This window comes from Mirounga angustirostris, unplaced genomic scaffold (genome assembly GCF_029215605.1).
Source record: "Mirounga angustirostris isolate CCGP_5_RB_7025 unplaced genomic scaffold, mMirAng1.0.hap1 SCAF_4, whole genome shotgun sequence".
Lineage (NCBI taxonomy): Eukaryota > Metazoa > Chordata > Mammalia > Carnivora > Phocidae > Mirounga > Mirounga angustirostris.
The window spans coordinates 63,185,714-63,203,333 of NW_026991712.1; the positions used below are offsets into that span (position 1 = coordinate 63,185,714).

Sequence of the window (17,620 nt, forward strand, 5' to 3'; positions counted from 1 at the left end):
GGAAATGATAGATGTTGGCGAGGATGCAGAGAAAGGGGAACCCTCCTACACTGTTGGTGGGAATGCAAACTGGGGCAGCCGCTCTGGAAAACAGTATGGAGATTTCTTAAAAAGTTGAAAATAGAACTACTCTATGACCCAGCAATTGTACTGTTAGATATTTATCCAAAGGATACAAAAATAGTGATTCCAAGGGGCACATGCACCCCGATGTTTATAGCAGCAATGTCCACAACAGCCAAAGTGTGGAAAGAGCCCAGATGTCCACTGACAGATAAATGGATAAACAAGGTGTGGTGTACACACACACACACACTGGAATATTACTCAGCCATAAAAAAGAATGAAATCTTGCCATTTGTAACGACACAGATGGAACTAGAGGGTATTATGCTAAGTGAGATAAGTCAGTCAGAGAAAGAAAAATACCATATGACTTCACTCATATGTGGAATTTAAGAAACAAAACAGATGAACATGGGGAAGGGAAAGAAAAATAAAATAAGATAAAAACAGAGAGGGGGGAAAACCACAAGAGACTCTTAACTGTAAGAAACAAGCTGAGGAGCGCCTGGGTGGCTCAGTCAGTTAAGTGTCTGCCTTTGGCTCAGGTCATGATCCCAGGGTCCTGGGATCGAGTCCCACATCGGGCTCCCTGCTCAACAGGGAGTCTGCTTCTCCCTCTGCCTCTGCCCCTCCCCTCTACTCATGCTCTCTCTCTTTCTGTCAAATAAATAAATAAATAAATCTTTTTTTAAAAAAAGAAACAAACAGGTTTGTTGGAGGGGAGGTGGGGGGGGATGGGGTAACTGGGAGATGGGCATTAAGGAGGGCGCTTGATGTAATGAGCACTGGGTGTTAAATGCAACTGATGAATCACTGAACTCTACCACTGAAACTAATAATAATACACGAAATATAACTAAATTGAATTTAAATAAAGAATTTTTTTAAAAAGTTTAGAGACATCAAAACCTCATGGAGGCAATAGGTGTGTTTACTATTTAGGATGACACAAAACAATCAGGTTCAAAAGAGAAGAATGAGTAAGATACCATTATATGTGTGCAGCTGACCGGGGTGACAGAGACCTTGTAGAGAGACTGGAGTCAAATAGCAAGGGCAAGGGACAGGGTGGGGCAGGGGTGGTGTCTACAGTTCCTCCTACTCTCTATACCTGTCTTCCCAGGAACGTGTGGAAAAGGCAAGATCAATCCTCATTTCCAATCTCATACACACTCTTACAACCTCTCACGTAATTATAATGAGGATGTTGGAAATGGGTTACTGGCAATAGTAATAAATGTTTGTACTTTAATATTGGTTAGGAATTTCAATTATAATCAAGTAAATGAACTTACTTCGAGAGAGATTCTCAAGGGCTTTTCCCAGCTTCTTGCTCTCTTGAAGGATGTGGTTCAATTCATCAAAATCACGGCTTTCTGGTTTAATTCGCCAGTTCCACTTAGGATGATCTACTGACCTTGGCACTATGTTTTAAAAAAAATGATTACTTCATAAGCATGCTACATAATGATAAAAATTTACTATTCATCATTATGTGAAAGATTGTATCAAGATCAATGTACAGAATAAAAATGTTTGTTTTGGAAATAGTTTTCTTATGAGCAAACAGAGGGAAGTTATGAAGCTGGGCTTTAAGAAATGTTTTAACTGAACTAGTAAAGGGAAGTGTGACTGTTTATAGAAAAAAGAAAATTCAGGCACTGATTTACAATTAATGATTTCTATAACTTAGGGGAAAACATACAAGCAAATTATATTTTATATCATCTTCTAGCAGCTTAAAAATTACTAATTTCTTCATCAGCAATTAGTATATATTTTTAAGACATTTTGATATCTTCTGATAAAACAGAAGACAGAAGAAACATCTACCTTCACTTCCCCCAAATTCCTTCTAAAATTATATTAAATATTTTTGGGGTCAAATAATTAGTAGAACAAGAAGAGAAGACATTATTAGGCAAGAAATAGCAAATCTTTTTTTTTTTTTTTTTTAAAGATGCGGTATAAATTGAGGAGTGGTAACTGCATCTAGCAAAGTAGAGAATACTGAAATCTAGTCACTGAGGAAAGACAGATGCCCCAAAAGGTGGATATTTCATAACATTTCAACACTCAAGCATCAATCAATCAAGGAAGACAAATGTCAAAGTAATAAAGATATAAAAAACCCATTTCTCAGATTGGAAGGATCCATTAAATGTCCAGAACAATGCAAACCATATTATCACAAAATTTTACAACAGTGGTAAAAAAGAAAAGATCCTAAAAGCTTTCAGGACAGAAACAGCAATCAAGTTCTTGTCAGACTTTTTAATAGCCATACTTGCCCCAGAAGACACAGGAGAAATTCCTTCAAAATTCCAACTGAAAATTAGTTTTAACTTAGAATTTTATACCCAACTAAGGAACCAATCAAGTTACTTATAAGGATTCAAATATTTATCTTGCAATCATTCTTGTTCAGAAAGCTTGTAGTGGAGATACTCCACCAAAATGAATAAATAAACCTAAAAGCGGAAAGACTTGGGATTCAGGAGACAGACGGTCCTCCACAAGAAGGAGGAAAAGAAAATCCTCAGGATCGCAGTGAAGGATGGTCTCAGAAGACAGTTGAGAAAAGGCTAGAAACCAAGAAGCCAAGATTAGAGCAAGAAGACAAAGGGCTACAGAAGAGAGGTCTCTAATTTTTTTTTAATGAAATAAAATATAAAATAAAATAAAATCAAAGTTAGAATTACTTGATGTATTTGATCATATTGAGTGTTGAATACTTTAAGGCAAGGTTTAGTGAAACAGTGAGGGGTACACAGAAAACAAAGCAAATAGAAAAACAAGACAATTATTAGTTCTAGAAACAAATTAATAGTTGGACATCTATGGCTCTACTGAAATTATGGCTAATTAATGCAGTCATAACAACATTGTGGGATATATATTCAACATTTGAAATACTTGCATGAATGTAGTGTGAGGACGAAATGGGCCTGAGGTATGAAACCACAATGTCTTAGAAGGAGGTCAAGACATGATGCCTCAAATTTAAAAAGTAAAAGGGAACTATGTAAATAACTTGTATGTTTGGATATGTAAACTTGTGTACCAAAAGGAACATCTAAAAGAGTTAAAAGTGGCTCCACATTAGAAGCCTATAATACTACTTTCGTTTTCAAACCATATTTTTTTGTTTTGATTAAAATAAAATAATTTTTAAATATTTATATGGTAATGCTATAGCAAAGGCGAGCTCAGACTACTGAAATATTTTTTTCTGTCACCTTTTAAAAAAGTAATTGGAAATATTTACTATAATAAAAATATGCTGATTCTCTGACCCCACAGTCTTATGTCTGGTAAATTATCATAAAGAAATGAGAACACATTCATTTATTTCAGTTAATAGTTTATGGAGGCAAAACTCTAATCAATCCAACTGTTCTTCCACAGGGGAATAAATAAATTATGGCATATTCACAGCATGCTACAGTATGTATTTATTAAAGTAGTGTAACTTAGATCTAAGTTTAGCATGGAGATATATCCACAGCACATTCTAAAATAATAAAAACAAATTGCTCAAGAATGTGTATAGTCTAAAGCCATTTTATAAAGCAGATCAACTCACACATATTTTATATGTTAGCTTGTACAAAGAAAAGGATGTAAAAAGATGCAAACTATTTCAAAGGATGTGAAAATTATAAACTATTTCTGAGGAAGTAGGATTTGAGGGGGCTAAAAGAAGAGAGAAGGATTAAGAATTTAAATTTTGTTAAATTTTTTTAATATAGGGCGCCTGGGTGGCTCAGTCGTTAAGCGTCTGCCTTCGGCTCAGGTCGTGATCCCAGGGTCCTGGGATCGAGCCCCACATCGGGCTCCCTGCACTGCGGGGAAGCCTGCTTCTCCCTCTCCCCCTCCCCCTGCTTGTGTTCCCTCTCTCGCTAGGTCTCTCTCTGTCAAATAAATAAATAAAATCTTAAAAAAAAAAAAATTTTTTAACCAATTGAGCCACCCAGGCGCCCAAAAAAAAAAAAAATTTTAATATAAATCTCCTTTGCTTCCCCTCTAAAAGATTTAATTTGCTTTTATGTACTTTATTAAATGTAGGGCTAGTTTTGCTTTGAATGTGATAAAAGGCTGCAACTGAACGTGACAGGTAAGGAACCTGCTCCAGTCAGCTTACGTTCTTAAAAGAATATACTCCAGAAGGTCTAAATCAATTAAACATGCTTGAGAATATGAGTGAGTAGATATTTATAAATAAAGCTCAATGTTACTGCTGAAATGAACACAACATTCATTAGGATTAATAGCCAGAAATATCAGATAAAAAGTTTGACTCCAATTCTTACCTTTTCTTCATTTTGTTAGTAACACATACTTACATAAAGTAACATTTGAATAACAAAATTCCTTACATGATTTGGATTCTGGTGATGGTGGAGAAATGTTAGACACAGCAAGGTCACTTTTTGACTTTTTAGGCTTCTTTGCATTTAATTGCCAAGGCTTATCATAATTTCTGAAATCCCTTCTTGTTCCTTTATGTTCTGTTAAGACAAACAAACAATATATATAAACTCAACAATAAGTGATTTCAAGATTGACCAAAAACTAAATACATGAAGTCATTAGATATGCCTGGCAAAAGCTATAGGTTACCTCACATCAAAAATAATGCAAATATTCAAAAGTATTTCTTGCTTAATTTCCCATGTAAATTTTAGTTTTGGATTTGATATGATTCAATTTGTATATTAATATGATTAAGATCATTTTAAACTGTGAAAGGCTTCTGGAAAGACTCTAAGGCATGGCTTAACCATTACTTAAAATAACATTCTTTAAATGGGTACTATGGAATAAAGCACTGTATTCTAATGTAAATGAAAACAACTGGGGCTCCTGGGTGGCTCAGTCCATCAGGGAACCGACTCTTGGTTTCAGCTCAGGTCATGATCTCATGGGTGGTGGGACTGGGCCAGTGCTGGGCTCTGCACTCAGTGGGGAGTCTGCTTGAAGATTCTCTGCCTCTGTCCCTCCCCCCACTCTCTCTCTCTCAATTTCTCTAAGGTAAATAGATAAATCTTTAAAATAAAAATAAATAAAAACAACTAAAGACTTACGTAAATTTTACTCATCTGATTTTACCTTATCCATTATTCACTAAGACACATTAAACCATTGACAGTCATCTACATTCTTTCCTTAGCATCATTCATTTTTTCCACTTCTCTATTCAAGAAAGGGTAATTCAGGGTGCCTGGGTGGCTCAGTTGGTTAAGCGACTGCCTTCGGCTCAGGTTATGATCGTGGAGTTCCAGGATCGAGTCCCGCATCGGGCTCCCTGCTCAGCGGGGAGTCAGCGGGGAGTCTGCTTCTCCCTCTGATCCTCCCCCCTCTCATGTGCTCTCTCTCTCTCATTCTCTCTCTCAAATAAATAAATAAAATCTTTTAAAAAAAAAGGGTAATTCAACCAACTTTGTTGAAAATTATAGCTCCCCTTCAAATGTGGTCAAAGTCATACTAATTCCCAAATTAAATGATCTTTCCAAGAGTTCACCCCTCTCGGCATCTTTGCCAAGCATTTCATATTTTTAGACAGGCCTAACTTTGTGGAATATTTTCTTCTCTTATCCTCAGGGCCCTACATTCTCCTCATCTCCATATCACCTATTTGACTCTTCCTTCTCTGTCTCATTCACTGCTTCCTCATCTTCCCCCTTCATCTATGTGACATTCCTTAGAGTTTAGAGTTTCCTTCTGCCTTCCTGTTTAAATTTATAAGTTGTTGAATCATTCTACCTTTATGAATGACTCATCAATCTTTCTCTAGCCACCCACTTGTAAATACCAAATAGACATCATGAAACATTATATGGATTCCTCAAATTTATATTTGAAGGTTGTGCAAAACTAGCTGTTACCTAATTTTACTACCTCCAACATGCCATTCAATACCAAAAGAGGCATAAATATTCTAAAACTCTAGGAATAGAAATATCGGTCTGTGGTCTGCCAGAATGCAGGACATATTTCCACAGATAGGAATAAGACAAAAGATAGGCAAATCAGAAAAGGATTGGAAGATTTCTAGGCATCCATGATATTTGCCCCTATATCAAAGTCATCTGTTTCTGTTCTTCTATGAGAATCTGTCTTTCCACATCCATCCTAGGACCATAATATCTTCTAATGCAACATGGCTAAAGGAACAAAGAATCCTGATCATAAAACAGAGCATTTCATGATGCAAAGAAAAAGACTAAAAAGAACAAGGGAGGAATAGCAAACTGGATTTTGTGGCTTTTTAACTTTTCCACTATAGTTAAGGAGAAAAATCCACATTAATTTAAATAATCTAGCAATGATACTGTTCTTATTTAGTTGGTTGAAAACAAGATGAGACAAAATTACTCATGAACATAGGAGAGACCCATAGGATTCAACTGATAATGGAATTTTAGTAGCAGTCATGATTTCTTCTGTCTCTCTAAAATTTTTGAAAGGGATCCAAATTGTCCTGAGCTATATGTTGAGGGGACAAAGAGTCCACCTATAATATTAACTGACAAACGTAAAACTAGATAGAATACGCCTCGTTTAAATTTGAATAAATGGAAAAAATATCGTTCTAAAAAAATTTCAATATGAAAAGCAACACAGCATTCAAGATACAAAGAAAATTCATAGTTTTAGAGATGATTTACTCTGAAAAACCTTTAAATTTTAGAATGCGGCTAATTGCCTTCTTAATAAAAATAAAGAAAATGGATTCTATGAAACAAACAGAAATGTGAGAGGAGATAAGTTAACCAACTAACCTACAATAAAATGTAACTGCAGACAGAAATGAATAAAGAAGATAAGGAAATATTGACAATAAACCAAAATGCAATACCAACATTTAAATTTGTTTTCAAAGCCAGAGAGAGAAACCTGATACTGCAGAAAATTGAATCAGTGACACAGAGAGCACACTTGACAAATCTCCCCAGAAGTTAGTCAATAAAGAAAGGCAAATATAATGTGAAATGAAATGAGAGGAATGAAGAACAGCAAGGCAAAGTCAATTTACACATAGCTGATTTTCCCAAAGAAGAAATTGAAAACAAATATAATAGAAGCAATAACTAAGTATACAAGAGGAAAACAGTTTTAGGCTGAAGACCTGGATTTGCTGATTGAAAAGATTCACTGAATATAGGAAAAAAAATTTAAAGAAAAAAGATAATCATCGAGATATAGTCCCAGTAAAACTCATCAATATCAGAAAGAAAAAAAAAATCCCGTTAAGTATTTAAGAAAAATAATTAAATATCTAAAAAGACATAAAAATAAGGAAGGCTTCAGGTTTCTGCATAGTAATATTAAATGACAGACTTTTAGATGATGTTGTGTCCTGAGTTGCTAGATACATTTGATGGCAATAAGAGGACAACTTAAGATATTTTCAAAAGATATTATACCAAAACACTTTGAATACTGAGATAATTTCTAGCTAATTAGAACGTGCACCAGAAGAAACAATTCAAAATTGCAGTCAAGGTGTAAACTGGCATCATTTACTATCACCCGAATTATAACTTCATCACTTATATTCATATCCAGGAATTATCCTATGCTTTTCCTTCTCCTTCCTGTCATACTGTTTCTCTCTAAAATTTTGCCCCTTCACCTTCTGGGACATACATTCCAGGTAAACAAACACTCTTCTATCCTCAAGACCCCTCTTTCATGTTTTAAGAAACCTCACGCTTTCCACAAGAGTGCTCTCTCCTCTGCAGCTTCCTGGGACAGAGGGTTCATTCCCCTACATGGTACCGGCCACAGGCTGGGTTTTCCAGGCCCAACACCGTTAAGCTGGAAGTCCCTCCTCTCTAGTGATAAATGCTGCCTGTCTACACTATTCACTGCTCCTCACTGTTGCCATCACTCCTCCTTATTACTCCACAGCCCAACTCAAGATACTGGCACAGTCTCCCTTGACTTTTCAACAACTTGAATGCAACTCTGGTTTCATCTTTTTAATGGTCAGACTAATCATGCATAAAGTCTCATTCTTCCTTGTCCTCCCTAACTCTGAAAAGCTTCACTTCCCTTATAATTAAGATCACCCCACAACTAAGGCTACCAACAGGACCTTCTCATCATCTGGACTCACTCCACCTCCAAAGTCTTGATCTCAAATATCACAATTTCCTTCCTTCTAATCTCTCTCATATTTTCACTGCACCTACCCCTGCACCAGCCTTCTAAAAGTCTTCATCTTCAGCTCTCTGATTTGCTTTTTTGTCTAATTATTTTCCTATCCTTGCTCACTACCCTCTCATACCAGACCATGTGCTTTGATACTTGAATAAATTCCTCACAAATGTCCTCGACTGTTTTGCAAAACTGTTCTTCGGCCCTCTACCCTTGCCATGTCACAACCACAATTCTCACTCATTCCCTCAAACAGTTGGTTCTGCTCCCTTCCCACTGCTTCTGGGCACTGTTGGAGAAAATCACAACTGTCTGATGGTTTCTAGGAGTCATTCATATCTTCAACTTCAGAGAGGACTCAGAATTGCCTCACAGTCTTTTTTTTTTCCTTTTGCCAACTATTTTCTCCTTTTCCTTGGTGACTTTTCACAATTGGCATCACTACAATCTCCCCTCTTCAATTCCCAATCCTCTTGTTCTCAGCAAACAACCTCACTTCTTAATAAAAAGACAAAATTTCAGGCATCAGATATAATCTCACACTTGCTTTGCCCCAGTCCATCTCCCACTCTACTGGCAAATTTGACAACTTCTTCCATTCTTTCACTCTCATAACTTTAACAATTATATATGATCCTAAATGCTACTCTGTGACTCCTGCCTTGACCCATCCCCAGAGTTTTAGACTCACATCTAACTGCCTGCTGGAATTATTGATGCCTCACAAAAACTCAGTCATCAATAGAAGTGGACTTATCATTGTCCTCTGTTCCCATCTTGCTTTGTTAAATAAGCATTTATGCCATTACCCAAGTCAGTAAATTGGAAGTGATAATAATCTCCTCCCCTCCTTCACCCTCTCCAAGCAGTAAGTCATCAGTACTTGTTTTTTTTTAAGATTTTATTAATTTATTTGAGAGAGAGAATGAGATAGAGAGAGAGAGAGCATGAGACGGGGGAGGGTCAGAGGGAGAAGCAGACTCCCTGCTGAGCAGGGAGCCCGATGCGGGACTCGATCCTGGGACTCCAGGATCATGACCTGAGCCGAAGGCAGTCGCTTAACCAACTGAGCCACCCAGGCACCCCAGTCATCAGTACTTGTGCTACTCAGAAGTCTAAGATGATCCCCATGATCTCTGCCCCTGACATTATGTCTTATATAATTCCCCTCCCCTTAAGTGTAGTAGATAGGACCTTTGACTTGCTTCAAACTAACAGAATATGGTAAAGGTGATGGGATGTCAATGTTATGATTATGTTATTTTATATATGCTAAGTAGACTTGAATGACAGAAATTCCCTTGCTGATTTTAAAGAAGTAAGCTGTCATGATGTGAAAGAGCCATGTGGCGAGGAACTGTGGATTGCATCTAGATGTTGACAGCAACCCTGGGCTAAAATCCAGCATGAAAACAGGAACCTCAGTCATACAGCTGCAAGGAAATTAATGCTGCTAACAACCTGAATGAGTTTGGAAACAGGTTCTTTCTTATTCCAGCCTCCAGATGAGAATGCAACCCAGCTGATACCTTGATTTTCACCCTTATGAGATTAGACAGGGGATCTAGTTGTGGTAGGTACAGACTTCTGACCCATGGAAAGTATGAGATACTAAATATGTGATGATTAAAAGTGCAGAGTTTAACATACTACTATCTCTCCAGATAATATAATTTATAAACACGGGCTCATATGAGCTTCACTGGGCTCACAGATTTCATATGGTCTGCCTTTACATGATGGGTGCCATCTTTGTACCTACAAACCAGAGTTCATGCCTATATACCCATGCTACTTAGAATCTAAACCCAAGAAAGTGAGGCCAGGAAAATGCAAGAGTTCTCTTTTATACGCCAAAAGTTTGTATCCTAGTTTCCTATATAATGCAGATATCTTCTATATGGATAACTGCCAGCAGAGAGCTCTACATTCTTTCAGAGGATACCCTATTCCCTACCCATTTTAGTGTGGCTTTGAGACATGGTCTCAAGAAGGTACCGATATGAGAATACAGCCTAAGAAGACCAAAATCCTTTTGGGGGATCTCATAAAGCATGAAGAGGATAAGAAAAGTGAAGAGGTCAGGAATGCATTTGGAGTCCTGTCAGTCAGATTCCCATGGGAATTAGGCAAGGAGTTGGCTATTGACATAACAGGCATAAGAGATTTGGTTTTAGAAGTAAATGTCAAACCAACAAAACAGTATGTAGAATAAAAAAGCTGTCAGACACACAATCCATAAGCAAAGATCAAAGTCGGGTTCTACCCAATTATCTTAACCAGTGCTTACTGGGGAGATGAGGTTATTGCAGACTTGGTAAGATTGGTTCCCCAATGTCCAGAGTAAATGAATCTTCCTAAAGTTAAACTTACTACATAAGATAAAAATAGGCACCACAGGAAATAGAGAATCATCATCAGTTTGGGCAAAGTGAAAGGTAACTTTTTTAAAATCTTTTTTTACCTCTCTATAGGTAAGCTATAATCATTTAATTCAAAGTCTTCATGAAAAGAAATAAGTTTAGAATAATTAGTTTGAATTCACACAGAATGAAATCTTTTTTTGCAAATCTGAATCTTCTATTAAAATTGAACACACACAGATTCTCATAATACATAGCATAATATATAACAATATATTCAAATTCAAGAATATTTTATGACAAATTAAATTTTTTTTCTTTTTGGAATATAATTCACATATAGTGTTATATTAATTTCAGGTGTACAATATAATGATTCAACAATTCTATACATTACTAGTGGTCATCAAGCTAAGTATACTCTTGATCCCTTTTATCTATATCACTCCTATTCCCCCACCCCCCCACCTCCCTTCTGGCAACCAACAGTGTGTTCTCTGTATTTAAGAGTCTTTTTTGTTTGTCTCCTTTTTTCTTTATTTGTTCATTAGTTTTTTCTCTTAAATTGCACACATGAGTGAAATTTTAGCATATGAGTGAAGCTGCAAATGAATACATGAAACCCTTGGTAACCATCTACATTTATCTTATTATAATCAAAAAGACTTTTGTACATTTTTACATTAAATATATAAAAATCAACTGTAAAATATACTTTTTCACTTACCTGATGTTTCACTTTCTGCCCAGAGAGCTGCAGATCCAGATAAAGTTCTTTGAAGTTGTCCGCGGTTTCCTTGTTTAGACTGAAGATGGTCAATGAGAAATGGGATTGGCTGGTCAGGTGTTTCAGTTATTAATTTGGTCATTAATTCCTGAAGGCAGAATAGAGCAAACATTTATATCTAATAATAATAGTGAACACTTACATAGCACTTACTAATGCCAGGCATGGCTCTAACTGCTTTACAAACAGCAAATGATTGAGTCCTAATAATAATCTTTTAAGGCAGGTACAAGTTATTGTCCTCCTTGTGAGGAAAGTAAGGTGCAGAAATGTAAACTATGTTATATAGCTAACACATGCAAAGCCAAAATATATTTACTTATATTTATTTTTATTATTCTACTTGGCCAAAGAAATACTAGAACTTTGATCTAAATTCTTTTAAAAACTATAGCCCAAGAATTTTAAACTTCAGATTACTATTTTGAGAAATGCCATTACAAACTAAACTTTTGGTAAACCTTGGTTTACCAATGTTATTTTCCTTCTTAACCATTTATATATATCCCAAAATGAAGGAAATTTTGTTGGAATAAAAGAAACAAGTAACAAGCCACAGACTCACAGAAACCAAAAAGTGTCTTAAACTAGTCTCCAAACAATACAGAATTTACTTTTTCCAAAAGCCCTAATGGGTATTCATTCTTCTTCTTCTTTTTTTTAATGAGTTAAGCAATGAAGATTTCTCCACCTGCTGAAGCAGCCTGTTCTATTTTTGGACAGCTATAATGAAGCTTTAAATTGGGTGGAAAGCTGCCTGAGGGTAATATCTATACATTGTTTTTTTCCAGTCAGGAACAGCAAAGAGCAAGCTCCAATTTGTGGTCAGTTAGAATCCCCAGATTGTTCCCAGATGAACAGCTGCCAAGCCACATGGATATCATTTTGTGCTGTGTAACTAAGTTTGTGAACTTGTAAGCACCATTGTACGTTCATATCAATCACGTTTCACTTTGCTCGTTTTAGCTGAGAATTCTAGTCTGTCAATTATCATTTTAAGTTTAGATTCTGTGAGAGGCAATGGTCTTATGAGTGGGCCAGAAAATCAGGTATTAGGAATGCTAACAGAAGGAATACTGGAAATTCCCCCATTCCATTGTCTTCTTTTGTTGGTGGCCTATTTCCTTTGCCTTGAATGCTCTTCTCTCAGATGTTCAGATGGCTGGCTTGTCATCACTTGTCTCTAATGATATCTTAAGAGAGGCTTACCCTAATGAATCTTCGTAAGTTTTTATCACTTCATTATCTTATTTTCTTCATAGCATTTAGTACTCTCCAGAATCATCTCATTAAATACTTGCTCATCTTTTTGTCCCTGCCTCTGCTCATCCTCTACTACAGCACTAAGAACATGGGCTGGCCTGGTTTGATCTCTACTCTCTCCCTAGGGCCTGGAACTCTTCATAGCTCATAGATGGTACTGAATGAATGAATGGATTAATTAATTAATCCTTGGTTTACTGATCCCAGGTAAATATTAGTAATTAAAGTCCCATAATGTCCTAATAAACAATTAAAGCATTCACAGATTTCTTGGCCCAGCAAAATACACTCTTCAAAATTCCTATACAAGAAACTGCTGCCATGATATCTCAGGTATATTTGCTGACATTTCTAACAGTCTAGAAATACACAGATTTATCTGAGTAGAGGTTAAATGGAATTTGTAGATGACAAGATTCCAAGGTGATCTCAAAGACATGGATAAAATAATTCAAGGTATCTCAAATGTGCAGATTGAACACAGAGCTGGAACTAAAAAGAGCAAAGGATTTCTAACCAAAAACACTGTGTGGCAAAATATTTATTGGACAAATGTGATTTTTTATATATATATTCTGAAAAAGAAGTAAGCAAACAACCAGTTGGCACAGGTCTTCTTTATTTCTGTTTTTTAAGATCTCAACTATTAGTTATAAGTAAAGAAATCATTTCTATACTGTGGTTAAAACAATGCAGGGTTCAATTAAACCCCAATCATACATCAGTGAAATGCAATTTAAAACATTTTGGATTTTGCTTCTGTAGAAAAGATGTATTTTATTCTATTTAAATTCATTGTATGTTACAAAAAAAATAGAAAAATAAATAGAAGAACCAACTAGATTACTCTTGTCACAGAAGGCCTGGGCACTCAGATAAAGCAAAATCAGGTCAGATAATAAGGCTTTAAAGCCACAGCAGTTTCTATTCTGAAACCTCTGAAGATCTCATGCACTTCTTTTTACCTTTCAAATTAGATGGAAAGTTTCTGTGGGTATTTTCTTTCTTTTAAAATAAACTGAAGTGTTCCTGTATTGTCTTTAGACAATGTCTATAGTCATAATAAACCAAGTAATCACTGTTAAATTTTAAAAATATCATTAGTCTAGTAACTAATTTTGGATATCCTTATATTCCATTAGTGAGTATATATTAACGACACAGGACAAATTCAGTCATAAATAAAATGAAAATAGTTTGTAATAGGGTATGTTGGGTACCTTGACTGTACAACAGTATAGCTTTAGATTATTGTGTTTATAAGAGGAATTATCCTGACTCTCACTCAATCCATCTAACCACCAGCATTTGGACGTGAATAATTTTGAGGACTTGAACTGGACAGAAACCTCTTTTCCAGACGTGAAAATTTAAAACCTCAGATTTGCAAAGATGCTCTTGGTAATAAAAAGGTTGATTTCCACCACCACGACCCCCAACCCCCCAAAGATTTATATACACACAGACACAACTTCAGGGCAGATAGACTGGGGAAATGAGAGGGGAGACGTGCAGCTAGAATGTCGGGTTGGCAACAGAAACCCCACTGCTGAAGTTTCACAGGGATCATTCACATAGGGCAAAAAGTACTCCAGAACAGCAACGGGTGTCAGGTAAGGAGGCCGAACTTCCGCGGAGGGAGAGGAGGCTTATCTACAATTCTTACCATCAGCGCAACAGCTGTGACATGAAATTCCCTGGGTGCTAGAACCTAACCAAGATGGAGACAATGCGCCTGGCCGTCCACACATGGGCCACATGTGGACCGTGCTGGGTGTCAGCTGGCAGAGCCCGCTGACGAGCGCCGACAGCGCTGGCACCCGGGCCAAGCTCGAGACTTCCCGCTCTGCTGCGACGGCGGCTCTGCGCAGGCGCAGACACACGCGCCAGCGCGCGATCCCCGACCGACCCGCGTCGTGGAGGTACCCGCCCGCCTGTCCCGGAGCCGTAACAGCGCCCGAGCGCCTAGAGAGCAGAGTCCTTAGGTAACAACGCCTTTACTGCCCCGGGATGCAGTCTCCTCCGCAACTTCCCCAAAGGAGAGACACCGACGCCGCTCGTTGGACTCCGCCCCAAGCCTGTCCCGGGATGTAGACCTCCCCGGAGTCCGGGAACCAGGACACGCCCTGAAGACGCCCCCTAACCCTGTGGCCTCGAGGCTGGCTGCAGTGGATCAGGGGATCCCTGTGTCTGCCGAGTCCTGCCCCTTGCCGTAAACCCACTCCTCCTGCCCCGCCCAACTTGCGCGAGACTGCTGCCTCAGACCCAAAGGGGATGCTGGAACCACCGTGTGGAGTTGCTCCCCAGCTCTGAGGACCAGGCACCGGACCCTGCCTTCCAGCTCAATGACGAAAGCCCTCCCAGAGCTCAGGCCAACAGCTCAGTGGCTGCCCTGAACTTAGGCAAGATTTGGAGAGGACCCGCCTGGGCCTCTTCTACTAATGGCCTTGCCTGCCCGCTTTTCAGCCGGGAATCAGGCCTATAGTGTGGGGCGCCCTCCTCATCTGCTGCTTCAGTGACATTCAAGTCTTCCTTCAGCCAAGGATCCCTGGGAGATGTTGGCCGTGGGAACATAAAAATTGAAACAACAATGGAAGTCATAGCACTCCTGCCTTGGAACAAAAACATTTGCGGAAATTTTAGGCTAAGGACTTGGGGATTGATAAAATGTAGGTATTAATTTTAATGTGATCAATTTGCACTTACAAGCTTAAATTTGGGGCATTAAAGTTGCAAACAAAATATATTAACAACTGTCACCAATGGAGGATTTAATTCATACTTAACTAATATTAATAATATTACTAATGTAAATGAAATGCAATAGAAGACAGGATAAGGTAGTGATTAACACCAAAGCTTTGAAATCAGAGAGACACTTTTTTTTTAAATTTTTATTTATTTATTTGAGAGAGAGAATGAGATAGAGAGAGCATGAGAGGGGGGAGGGTCGGAGGGAGAAGCAGACTCCCCGCCGAGCAGGGAGCCCGATGCGGGACTCGATCCCAGGACTCCAGGATCATGACCTGAGCCGAAGGCAGTCGCCTAACCAACTCAGCCACCCAGGCACCCCAGAGAGACACTTTTTAAAAATCATCTTCTACTTACTAGCTGTAAGACTTTGGGCAAGACAATCACTTTAACATTCAAAAGGACCATTCACTAAATGTGAATGATACTACTTACATCATAGAGTGGCCAGGAGGATTAAATAAAAAGATTGCAAAGCACTCATAAAGTGCTTGGAATATATGTGGCCTACTATAACAGGTTGTCTACATTTCCTTCTAAGGCTGGGAACTGTTTCCCAAAATCTCCTTTATATGATCTGGGTTACAGTTTCCTACTGTGAGGAATTCAGAGGAGACTTGGAAAGAACATAGAGAGGCAGAAGAAATTCTCCAGAGTTAACTGCAGGCAGATGTGAGGGCAGATGAGGAAGTCACAGCAGTTTCCCAGCAAATTTGTGAAAACCACTGCAGACTGGGATAGCTGTGGGAGCTCTGCAAAGGTACTGGAGAACTTCAGCAGCTTCCAGGCAAGCATTTGAGAGCCACTTACTTCTGTGCTCCAGGCGGAAACCTTCAGGGTCAGCTCCTCCTGCCTTTGGCGACAGCCCCACAACCTTCAGCAGCATTTCCCTGGCCTCTGTGTCCCACCTTCTAACTCACCATCACATAAACTGGTTTGCTTTAAACCCTATCTGTTTTCCTGACTGAACCCGTAATGCTCCACCCAAAAGAAGTGTTACCTTATATTTTCATGTTTACCTATTACTTTTATATATTTACATAATATTTTATATATTTATGTTTATTATTACTACTACTATCACATTACCATTTTTATCACATTTTATAGCATACACTTTTTGATGCTATAAATGCATACTGCATCTTTTTATAGGCTTTATTTTTCTGGTTATAAAACTAAGATATGTCCTTTTAATATAGTTTATTACCAACTACAGTCTTTAACTTCATGAATATACTATATATTGAGACAGTCCCCTGCATTAATATCTGTTTCCTTGTTAATTATAATTTTGTTACTGGTACCAATTCAAATATATTAATTTTAAAAATACACATATGAAGATAACATTCTTTTTAAAAATTTGAAAAACAATTTAAAGAACCATTAAGTAATTACTGAATGCAGATTTATATTATATAACATATAAGGACTAATGGAATTTAGGGCCATTATAGCTAGTAATAGACAACCGTGTACTATATGTAACATTAGCACAATTAATGAGCTGGAGAATGGATACTAATTAAATAACAATGATGAGTGTCTCAAAATACATTTTAATGTCCACTAGATAAAAGCAAAACTATGAGTGAGGACGTAGCTCATCATAGAGTCATTATTAAAACTGGAATGAGTAATCAGTCAACAGTAGAAATTATTTTAATAAAAGATCATTTCATTTAATGAAAGCTAAGGGACTCCTTAGTTAAAAAACAAACAGAAAAAGCACATATGTACACACAAACACCAAATTTTACATAACATTCCTGGTGTTTACCTATCCACAGGCTGACCCTCCGAGGTTCCAGGTTAGGAACCCTTGTTCTGGGTCGCACAACGTACAGATAGCATGGGATTCTGCCCCAAAATTACTTACCTAATTACTTCCTTAGGAGTAAGTTACTTTGTACTTCATTACCCTAAGAGGTAAGTACTACTTTGTTCCTCTTAACCTCAGGAGAAAGTTATCAAGAAACAAAATTAAAGCCAGTTCTAAAATCTCAGGACTTTCTAGTCTTTTTGTTAAATCAATAAACATGCAGGACAATTACAGTCAATAATGGAGGTGGTGTCAATCAGATATATTTCTTACTCAACATCTACAATTACCTTAAATATTAATTGCATATGGCACATTATCATCTGTAGAATGTTATTTTAGTTCAAAACTGTATTAAGATCTGATCACTGAATTAATTCTAAATCTGCACGTTTCAAT

At 37.5% G+C, this 17,620-nt stretch overlaps 1 protein-coding gene and 1 pseudogene across 1 annotated transcript in view; one reads left to right on the forward strand and one right to left on the reverse strand.

The window, feature by feature from the left end:
- LOC123858999 (uncharacterized protein C8orf34 homolog) overlaps positions 1-12,968 on the reverse strand; it is a 68,856-nt gene extending 55,888 nt beyond the window's left edge. The window contains exons 1-4 of the mRNA XM_064587502.1: positions 12,933-12,968; positions 11,323-11,470; positions 4,446-4,577; positions 1,362-1,490 (exon numbers count right to left, since the gene is read on the reverse strand). Of these exons, the coding sequence (XP_064443572.1) occupies positions 1,362-1,490; positions 4,446-4,577; positions 11,323-11,470; positions 12,933-12,968 (445 nt within the window). The remainder of the gene's footprint in view (positions 1-1,361; positions 1,491-4,445; positions 4,578-11,322; positions 11,471-12,932) is intronic.
- LOC135364026 (mesoderm posterior protein 2-like) lies at positions 12,967-15,087 on the forward strand (annotated as a pseudogene).
- Positions 15,088-17,620: the final 2,533 nt, after the last annotated feature.